The 10,783-nt window shown below is 40.3% G+C and overlaps 1 protein-coding gene across 13 annotated transcripts in view; it reads right to left on the bottom strand.

The window, feature by feature from the left end:
• Positions 1-10,783, bottom strand: part of SFMBT1 (Scm like with four mbt domains 1) — a 148,708-nt gene that overhangs the window by 34,144 nt on the left and 103,781 nt on the right. For all 13 annotated transcript variants that reach the window (XM_017862496.1, XM_017862487.1, XM_017862494.1 and 10 more), the window contains one exon: positions 1,885-2,125. In XM_017862496.1, the coding sequence (XP_017717985.1) occupies positions 1,885-2,125 (241 nt within the window). The remainder of the gene's footprint in view (positions 1-1,884; positions 2,126-10,783) is intronic.

Below are 10,783 nucleotides of genomic sequence, written 5' to 3'. Positions count from 1 at the left end.
AAAAAAAAAAAAAAAAAAAAAAAAAACAGCTTTCTTGCCATGTAATTTAACTATTTAACTTTTAAGTGTTAACTGGGAGTAAAAGGATATTACCTGAAATGAGATGCTGAAGGAGAGGAAACAGAGCTTACAGCTAACTTCAGTATTGTTTATAGAAACAACAACAAAATAGAAAGTAGTCCAAAAATAGAGAGGACTTAAGGCCAGAAGTTCGAGACTGGCCTGGGCAACATAGCAAAACTCTGTATCTACAAAAAAAAAGTTTAAAAATTAGTTGGGTGTGGTGACACACACCTGCAGACCCAGCTACCTGGCAGGGGTGAGGTGGGAGAATCACTTGAGCCCGGGAGTTCAAGGACACAGTGAGCTAGGATCACGCCACTGCACTCCAGCCTGGGTGACAGAGCGAGACTCTTGTCTCACAAAATAAAATGGAATGAAATTATTGTAAATGTTATTGGAATAGCTGGTAAAAACTGAATAAGGGCCAAAAACTGAGTAAGGGCCAGGCATGATGGCTTATGCCTGTGGTGCTAGCTATTAGGAAGGCTGAGGCAGGATAATCACTTGAGCCCAGGAATTGGAGACCTGCCTGGGTGACATAGCAAGACCCTGCCTCAAGAAAATGGAAATGAAAATAAAATAAAAATACTAGAAAGTGATATAAATATAAAAATAAGACCATGTTTATTAAACAATGTTCCTTTTAAAAAACTGAGTACTATCTGTAGATTAAACAACAGTATCGTATCAAAATTAATTTCCTCATTTTCATATTTTACTGTGACATGAATACTTTGTTTTTGGAAATATATACGGCATTTTTGAATAAAAGGGCATCATGTCTAAAACTGACTCTCACATGGTTCATTAAAAGAACATACGTAAAGCCGTGGAGACAAGATAAAGTAAACATAATATATGTCAACATTAACAACATTTGGAGAAACTTGGCAAAAGTCTCCAATAATTTTCATATGATTCTCATAACTTTCGGTAAATGTGAAATTATATCAAAGTAAGAAGTTAAAAGAAAAATACCAAAAGTCAGGTGTTTTCATTTTTTTGAGACAGTCTCACTCTGTCATCCAGGCTGGAGTGCAGTGGCACGATCTCAGCTCACTGCAACCTCCACCTCCCAGGTTCAAGTAATTCTCCTGCCTCAGCCTCCTGAGTAGCTGGAATTACAGTCGTGCGCCACCACACCAGGCTAATTGTTTTGTATTTTTAGTAGAGACGGGGTTTTGCCATGTTGGCCAGGCTGGTCTCGAACTCCTGACCTCAGGTGATCCACCCGCCTCAGCCTCCCAAAGTGCTGCCATTACAGGCATGAGCCATCCCACCCAACCAACTCAGGGATTTTCTTAAATCCGGAGTCCTCTTATCTTTCCCCACCTTTATCTCACCCTTCTCTTTCTTTTGCCTTTATTGTCTCTCTTCTGCTTAATTTGGTTTCTACTCCTTCTGAAACGGTGCTTGATTTGGTTCATTTAAGAGTTCCTAATTACCCGATTGCTTGAGGGTATGAGGAGAGAGGACAATAAAAACAAAAAATCAACAGCACATCAGTCTGGCCCAAAGGGCTTAAAAACAACCAGATCTACAAATCTCCAACTCAGAGAACCTCACAGTCTGAAAGGATGATAAGCAGCTAGTGTTCCCTATGAGCATCATAAAAACCTGAGGCTTTATGGAGCAAAGAAAGTAATTTTAAAAGACAGGGAAATGTGTATTATTCCTTATAAATATTTTCACTCAAAATGCTAACCTAGAAAAGCTGGGTAAACCTATAGGCTTGAGAGACGGAAAACCTCAAGATTGTGGACAATCCAAATTTTCTTATAGCAAAATCATGTCACATCTTGATAGGAAGTATTTCATTACCTTCTGGGGCTTCAAGGGTCTTCTTATTCTGCTCACACCACCCAATGGGGTAGAGATCAGCCTTCCTGATGTCACACCAGAAATCTGCTCTCCGATCCTCCCCATAGCCATCATAGCGGAGAAGGAGCAACTGTTCACAGGTGGTGATGATGGTGGCAACCCAGTAGGTTTCAGGATCTGTTCTCACAGCCACCTCCAGCTTCATCCCAGGAGCAAATCCATTTTGCAAACGTGTGTCCACCTTAACAGGGAAATGTTATTAAGCATCAGACAAGTATCTTAAATGAGTATTTCTTTGACCAATGTTCTTTTTTAAGATTTAGAGGCCGGGCGCGGTGGCTCAAGCCTGTAATCCCAGCACTTTGGGAGGCCGAGACGGGTGGATCATGAGGTCAGGAGATCGAGTCCATTCTGGCTAACACGGTGAAACCCCGTCTCTACTAAAAAATACAAAAAACTAGCCGGGCGATGTGGCGGGCGCCTGTAGTCCCAGCTACGTGGGAGGCTGAGGCAGGAGAATGGCGTGAACCCAGGAGGCGGAGCTTGCAGTGAACTGAGATCCAGCCACTGCACTCCAGCCTGGGCGACAGAGCGAGACTCCGTCTAAAAAAAAAAAAAAAAAAGACTTAGAATTCTGAAGCACTAAATGCAAGAACATCTCAAGGAAAACCTGAGAAATTCCAATTCTAACTTACAGAAGTAATCCAGACAAAACAAACGAATAGCAATATTGCTCTGCTCCATCTGACAATGAAGGAACTCAATATTTTCACCAAAGCAGTCTATAATGATTACAGAAAATGCTTCCTATTAAGTATATACATTACTAGTCACTATTTTAATAGCTTTCAACCCATTGTTTTCAAGAATGATTTTTGCATCCATCAACAGGAAATTTATGAAGCTAGAAAAGTGAAAAGACAAAAATAAACCATAATGATAATAAATTAGTACAATATGTACCATATACAGGGAGCCATATTTCCCAGTTTCCCTACAAGTCTATGTTTCCACCAATTACTCTTAAATAATATTTAATAACATCCCCCCTTTCCCTCTCAAAACTGTTCTAATTTAGATGAAATGTCATCCAGTCACAAAGGTCTGGGTTAGCAAATCTGGAACTATTAATACTTTACGTGTATTAAATCAATATACTATGAATAATAAAAGCCAGGTTTCTCACCATGGGAGAAAAAAGTGACAAATAAGCAAAGGGAACCCTGTGGTGTTGGACTGAAATCAGACATATCTGAACAGGGACATGATGATTGACTGGTAGGCAGATAGAGTCGACAGGCAGATAGATAGATGAATGGATAAAGAAATGAATGAATAATAGAGATAGAGACAACCATACACATGTATTTCCCAACTCTGTCAATTAAAAGGGACTACAAAAATGACAGCTAGGATGTGCAAGTTTGTGACATGGGTAAACGTGTGCCATGGTGGTTTGCTGCACAGATCAACCCATCACCTCGGAATTAAGCCCAGCATCCATTAGCTATTATTCCAGGTGCTCTCCCTCCCCTCTACCCTCCAACAGCCCCAGTGTGTGTTGTTCCCCAATGTGTTCATGTGTTCTCATCATTCAGCTCCCACTTATAAGTGAGAACATACAGTGTTTGGTTTTCTGTTCTTGTGTTAGTTTGCTGAAAATGTACCCCAAAACTTAAAATAAAAGTGTAAGAAAAAAAAAAAGAAAAAAAAAAAAATGACAGCTAGTCACAATAAGCAAATATAGTGTACAAATTTTGATTTCTTTCTTTTCTTTTTTATTTTTGAGACAAAGTTTTGCTCTGGTCGCCCAGGCTGGAGTGCAGTGGCGCAATCTTGGCTCACTGCAAGCTCTGCCTCCTGGGTACAAGTGATTTTCCTGCCTCAGCCTCCTAAGCAGCTAGGATAACAGGCGCCCGCCACCAGTCCCAGCTAATTTTTTGTATTTTTAGTAGAGACGGGGTTTCACCATGTTGGCCAGGCTGGTCTTGAACTACTGACTTCCGGTGATCTACCTACCTCAGCCTCCCAAAGTGCTGGGATTACAGGCATGAGCCACCACGCCCGGCCTCTTTTTCATTTTTTTAGACAGGGACTGGCTCTGTCACCCATGCTAAAGTGTAGTGGTGCAATGTCGGCTCACTGCAACCTCAAGTCCTCCCACCTCAGCCTCTTGAGTAGCTGAGACCACAGATGTGCGCCACCATGCCTGGCTACTTTTTGTATTTTCTGTAGAGACAGGGTATTGTCATGTTGCCCAGGCTGGTCTCAAACTCCTGACCTCAAGCAATCTGCCCATTTTGGCCTCCCAAAGTGCTGAAATTAGTCATGAACCACTGTGCCTGGCCCAAATTTTGATTTCTAAATACCATCTTCCAATAAAAAAAAAAAAAAAGGACTTCAGGGAAAAAAAAACGTATTCTGATTCTGAGATAGGAAAAATACAATTAGAGCCTGGAATATCTTGTGATGCCAGAAAGTAAGGAAATGATCAAAAAATGGGAGTATGTTGAAGGAACATACAAGACAACTAGAAGGATCTCACTGGCTACATGTGGGACAATTTGAGCAATAAAATAAATAGTGAGAGTAATGCATTATAATAGATTTAAATAAGTATCCATGAGTCCACACTGATATAAATAAACAGGGGAGAGGGAATAGATCTTCCTTAGAGTAGAAAACCAGTTAATAAATATTGGGAAAAAAAAGATGGAAATAGAAAATCACTAGTAGACAAACACCACAGAGATAAACATTGCAGGAGCCGGGCGCAGTGGCTCATGCCTGTAATCCCAGCACTTTGGGAGGCCGAGGCAGGTGGATCACAAGGTCAGGAGATCGAGACCATCCTGGCTAACACAGTGAAACCCTGTCTCTACTAAAAATACAAAAAAAAATTAGCCGGGCATGGTGGCAGAACGGAACGGAAAGGAATGGAAAGGAAAAAGTAAAGGAAAAAAGAAAGGAAAAGGAAAGGAAAGGAAAGGAGAGGGGAGGGGAGGGGAGGGGAGAGGAAGATTAAAAAAATAAAAATAAAATAAAAAAAGAGATAAACATTGCAGGCAAGAATTATTGATGGATTCTAAAATACTATGATGAGAAACAGGGTATCTGCAAAATCTCAAAGGTTCTCCCAGTAAGATTCTTGTTAACTTCAAAGGGGAAAACAGAACATTACAGTGAAAAAATCTGGCAGATGTCAAGTAACTAACCAAAGTTTGCATCAATATCATGTATCTCTGATTTCATACAAGATAACTACAATATCATTCCTACAACATTATTGCCAAATCTGCACAAATTCAATCCAATCATGAGAAAAAAACAAATCCAAATTGAGGAATATTCCACAAATAATTGACATGCAATATAGGCTCATCAAAAATGTCAAGTCCATGAAAGACAAAGAAAGAACAAGGAACTGTCATATACCAGAGGAGACTATGAAGACATGACAAATAAATGCAATATGGCAACCACAGCCACTGGAAAATGCAAGTGGAATCCTGGAGACAGCCAGAGAGGGAAAGTCTCACATTCTGTGTGAAAAGTCTTCCCCCGCTAGTCACTACCTGTTCTATCACTATCCTAAACACTATGGTTAATATCGACTATGTTTCCACACTATGTTAATGAAATTATGCAGTATGAATATTTTTTGAGTGGAGCTTCTCTTGTCGAACATTACTTATATGAATACGTCACAATGTATTCATTCCACTTCTACTAGTTACTAGGTATTTGGGCAGTTCACAGTTTGGGGAAGCTACAAATAATGATGCCATAAACATTTTTGCTTGTCTCTTGGTACATACAGACATGAATTTTTAAATAGATAACCAAACTGTTTTCCAAAGTAGTTGTACCAATTTAGTTTCCCAATAGCATATGATAAATCCTTTTGCTCCATTCTTTTTTTTTTTTTTGATACGAAGTCTCGCTCTGTCACCCAGGCTGGACTGCAGTGGAGTGATCTCGGCTCACTGCAAACTCTACCTTTCAGGTTCAAGTGATTCTCATTCCTCAGCCTCCCAAGTGGCTAGGACCACAGGCATGTGCCACCACACCTGGTTGATTTTTGTATTTTTTGTAGCAACAAGGTTTCACCATATTGGCCAGGCTGGTCTCAAACTCTTGGCCTCAAGCAATCCACCTGCCTCAGCCTCCTAAAGTGCTGGGATTACAGGCTTGAGTCACCATGCCTGGCTCCTTTTGCTCCATTCTAACCAACATTTTTGTATTTTCAGTCTTTTTCACTTTTTTTTTTTTTTTTTTTTTTGAGATGGAGCCTCACTCTGTCGCCCAGGCTGGAGTGCAGTGGCGCAGTCTGGGCTCACTACAAGCTCTGCCTCCTGGGCTCACGCCATTCTCCTGCCTCAGCCTCCCGAGTAGCTGGGACTACAGGAGCCCACCACCACGCCTGGTTAATTTTTTGTATTTTTAATAGAGACGGGGTTTCACCATGTCAGCCAAGATGGCCTCGATCTCCTGACCTTGTGATCCGCCCGCCTCGGTCTCCCAAAGTGCTGGGATTACAGGCGTAAGCCACCACGCCCGGCCCCTTTTTTCACTTTTAACCATTTTGGAAGGTGTGTCATGTATCTTATCGTAATTTTAATTTGCATTATCTGATTATTAAGTTGATAACCTTTATATTTATTATTTAGATTTCTTCTTCTGGGAAATGCTTAAGTTCCTTACACATTTTTAAATTCAGTCTATATTGTGGACATCAGTTCTCTGACAGTTGTTTGTGTTGCAAATATTTTTCTCATTTTCACTATGATGTCTTTTGATAAACAGAAGTTCTTAAATTTATTGTAGTCTAATTTATCAATATTTTCCTTAAAAGTAGTGCTTTTCTATGTATATACATTTTTTTGGGTTTTGTTTTTGTTTTTGTTTTTTTTCCCTGAGACAGAATCTCCTTCTGCCGCCCAGGCTGGAGTGCAGTGGTGTGATATCAGCTCACTGCAACCTCTGCCTCCCGGGCTCAAGGGATTCTCCTGCCTCTGTCTCCTGAGTAGTTGGGACTACAGGCGTGCACCACCATGCCCGGCTGTTTTGTATTTTTAGTAGAGATGGGGTTTCACCATGTTGTCTAGGCTGGTCTCAGAATTCCTGACCTCAGGCAATCTGCCTGCCTCAGCCTCCCGAAGTGCTGGGATCACAGGCATGAGACATCACACCCAGCCCCTTTTTCTGCATTGTTAAACAAATCTTTTCCTATCCTTAAAGGTCATAAATACAATAAACTATATTATTATCTGGAAGCCTATCATAGTTAGAACCAACATCCACCTGGAATTAATGAAGTTAATACGAAGTTAAATATGGGTAAGGGTTTATTTGTTTCAACATGTGTATACAATTAAACCAGCACTTTTCTTGACCACTATAAGTCATCACCTTTGTAAGAAATCAAGTGTGCCTACAAAAGTGAATCTGTGTCTGATTTACTTTTCCTTAGAGGAGCACTATGCTATCCTAATTAAACTCGGTATTCAGTATAGCAAGTCTTCTCATTTTGTCTTACTCCTTAGGTGTGTCTGGCTATGCTTGATCCATGATACACCCATATAAAAATCAGAATCAGTTTGTCAATTTCTACCTAATATTATGTATACATGTATTTCTTGGAATTTAATTTGTTTGCAGTAAATCTACAGACCTAGTGAGGGATCTTTCCAATAATGACTCTCTCATTACATGAACAAGGCGTATCCCTTCATGTATAAAGGTCTTTATTTTACATCGATAATGAATTGGAGTTTCCTTACAATTATTATTAATATTTTTGGAAACAGGGTCTCTCATTCTGCTGCCAGACTGAAGTACAGCGGCACAATCTTGGGTCACTGCACCTCTGTTTCCTGGGCTCAAAGGATCCCCCTGCCCCAGCCTCTGATGTAACTAGGATTACAAGTGTGCTCCACCATGCCTGGCTAATTTTTAATTTTTTTTTTTTTTTTTTGTAGAAAAGGTCTCACTATATTGCCCAGGCTGGTCTCGCATTCCTGGACTCAAGCAAATTCTCCCACCTTGGCCTCCCAAAGTGCTGGGGTTACAGGTGTGAGCCACTGCACCCAGCTCCCTTGCAATTTTTTTTACATTTAATCCTAGACATTTTACGTTTTTGATGTTACTGTATTTTCATTTAGTTCCAAATATTTCAAAGTTTCCCCTGAGATTGCTTCCTTTATCCATGTGTTATTTACAAGTGTGTTGTTTAATCTCTAAGTAACTAGGGACTTTCCAGCTATCTTTTTGTTATTGATTTCTAGTTTAATTTCACTGTGGTCTGAGAGCACACTGTATGATTTCTATTATTTTAAATTTGTTAAGGTGTGCTTTATGGGCCAGAGTGTGGTCTATCTTTGTGAATGTTCCATGTGAGCTTTAGAAGAATATGTCTTCTGCTGTTGTTGAACGAGTCTATAGATGTCCATTATATTCAGTTGATTGATGGTGTTGCAGAGCTCAACAATGTCCTTATTGATTTTCTGCCTGCTGGATCTGTCCATTTTTGATAGGAGAGTGTTGAATTTTCCGACTAATAATATTGAATCCATTTGTTTCTCCTCGCAGTTCTATCAGGTTTTGACTCGTGTATTTTTACGTTCTGTTGTTAGGTGCATACATTTTAAGGACTAGTATGTCTTCTTGAAGAACTGACCCCTTTATTATTATGTAATGGCCTTCTTTTTTTTGAGACCGAGTTTCGCTCTTGTTGCCCAGGCTGGAGTGCAGCGGCGTGATCGGCTCACCGCAACCTCCACCTCCCGGATTCAAGCGATTCTCCTGCCTCAGCCTTCCTGAGTAGCTGGGATTACAGGCATGTGCCACCACACCCAGCTAATTTTGTATTTTCAGTAGAGATGGGGTTTCTCCATGTTGGTCAGGCTGGTCTCGAACTCTCAACCTCAGATGATCCACCCACCTTGGTCTCCCAAAGTGCCGGGATTATAGGCATAACATTTTTCTTTATCCCTGATAACTTTCCTTGCTTTGAAGTCAGCTCTGTCTGACATTAATATAGCTACCTACTCTTTTTTTTGTTTGTTTTTGAGACAGAGTCTCGCTCTGTTGCCCAGGCTGGAGTGCAGTGGCGAGATCTCGGCTCACTGCAAGCTCCGCCTCCTGGGTTCACAACGTTCTCCTGTCTCAGCCTCCTGAGTAGCTGGGACTACAGGCGCCTGCCACCACGCCTGGCTAATTTTTTTGTATTTTTAGTAGAGACGGGGTTTCACCGTGTTAGCCAGGATGGTCTCGATCTCCTGACCTCGTGATCCGCCCGCCTCAGCCTCCCAAAGTGCTGGGATTACAGGTGTGAGCCACCGCCCCCGGACTACTCTTTTTTTTTTTTGTTAGTGTTAGCATGGTATATCTTTCTCCATTCATTTACTTGTAACCTATATGTCTCTTTATATTTAAAGTGCTTTTACTATAAACAACATATAGTTGGGTCATATTTTTTGATCCACTCTGATAATCTCCGTCTTTTTAACAGTGCATTTAGACCACTGACGTTCAAAGTGATTACTGATATAGTTGGATTAATATCTACCACATATGTTAGTGTTTTCTATTTGTTGCCTTGTTCTTTGTTTCTATTTTGTCTTTCACTCTTTATCTGCCTTCTGTGGTTTTAAATAAGCATTTTATAATATTCTGCTTTGCCTTCTTAGCATATTATATATTTTAACTGTTTTTAGTAGTTGCCCTAGAGCTTACAATATACATTTAAACTAATGCAAATCCACTTTGTGATTTTAAAAAAACCCTTATAATAACAATTCTAATTTTGCCATTTCTTCCCCTGTATCATTGCTACCATTTATATAGATAAGCATGCCTTAGCATATATTTATACATAAGCATACATAATCAAATAAATTGTTGCTGTCATTACTTTTTTTGTTTGTTTTTTGAGATGGAGTCTCGCTTTGTCGCCCAGGCTGGAGTGCAATGGTGCAATCTCAGCTCACTGCAACCTCTGCCTCCCAGGTTCAAGCAATTCTCCTGCCTCAGCCTCCCAAGCAGCTGGAATTACAGGCACCCACCATCATCCTTGTCTAATTTTTGTATTTTTGTAGAGACGAAGTTTTTCCATGTTAGCCAGGCTGGTCTTCAACTCCTGACCTCAGGTGATCCTCCCGCCATGGCCTCCCAAAATGCTGGGATTACAGGCATGAGCCATCGTGCCTGGCTTCTATCATTACTTTGAATAAACTGTTACATGTTCCCTCAATAAAGAATAAGAAATATTGGGCCAGGCATGGTGGCTCATGCCATAATCCCAACATTTTGGGAGGCCAAGGCAGGAGGTTCACTTGAGGCCAGGAGTTCGAGACCAGCCTGGGCAACGTAGTAAGACCCATCTCTACCAAAAAAATATATATTTTTTTAAGTTAGTTAAGCATGCTGGTGGGCATCTGTAGTCTCAGCTACTCTGGAGGCTGAGGCAGAAGGATTGCTTGAGCCTGCTGCAGTGAGCTAGGATCACACCACTGCACTCCAGTCTGGGCAACAGAGCAAGACTCTTATCTCTAAAAAAAATAAAAAACAAAAAGGAGAAGAAGAAAAGAAAATCAAAGGTTTTCTTTTGCATTTTAAAATTCCTTCTTCAAAAAAAAAAAAAACCACATTCCTTCTCTAACACTCATTTTTTTTTTTTTCCCTTCCTCAAAACCACATGCGGGCAAGGACAGAGAGGAGTGAAATATTTAAGGCATTTAAAGCAAACAGCCACTAATTTAGAACTGTATATCAAGCAAAATTATCCTTAAAAAGTACTAAAGATTTTCTCAGGCAAACAAAAATTAAGGGATTCTGTCACCAGTAGACCTGCCTTACAAGAAATATTAAAAGAAATTCTTTTTTTTTTTTTTTTTTT

This window comes from Rhinopithecus bieti, unplaced genomic scaffold (genome assembly GCF_001698545.2).
Source record: "Rhinopithecus bieti isolate Rb0 unplaced genomic scaffold, ASM169854v2 scaffold_64314, whole genome shotgun sequence".
Lineage (NCBI taxonomy): Eukaryota > Metazoa > Chordata > Mammalia > Primates > Cercopithecidae > Rhinopithecus > Rhinopithecus bieti.
The sequence above is the reverse complement of the archived record's forward strand: the minus strand, read 5'-3'. Positions and strand labels throughout refer to the sequence as shown.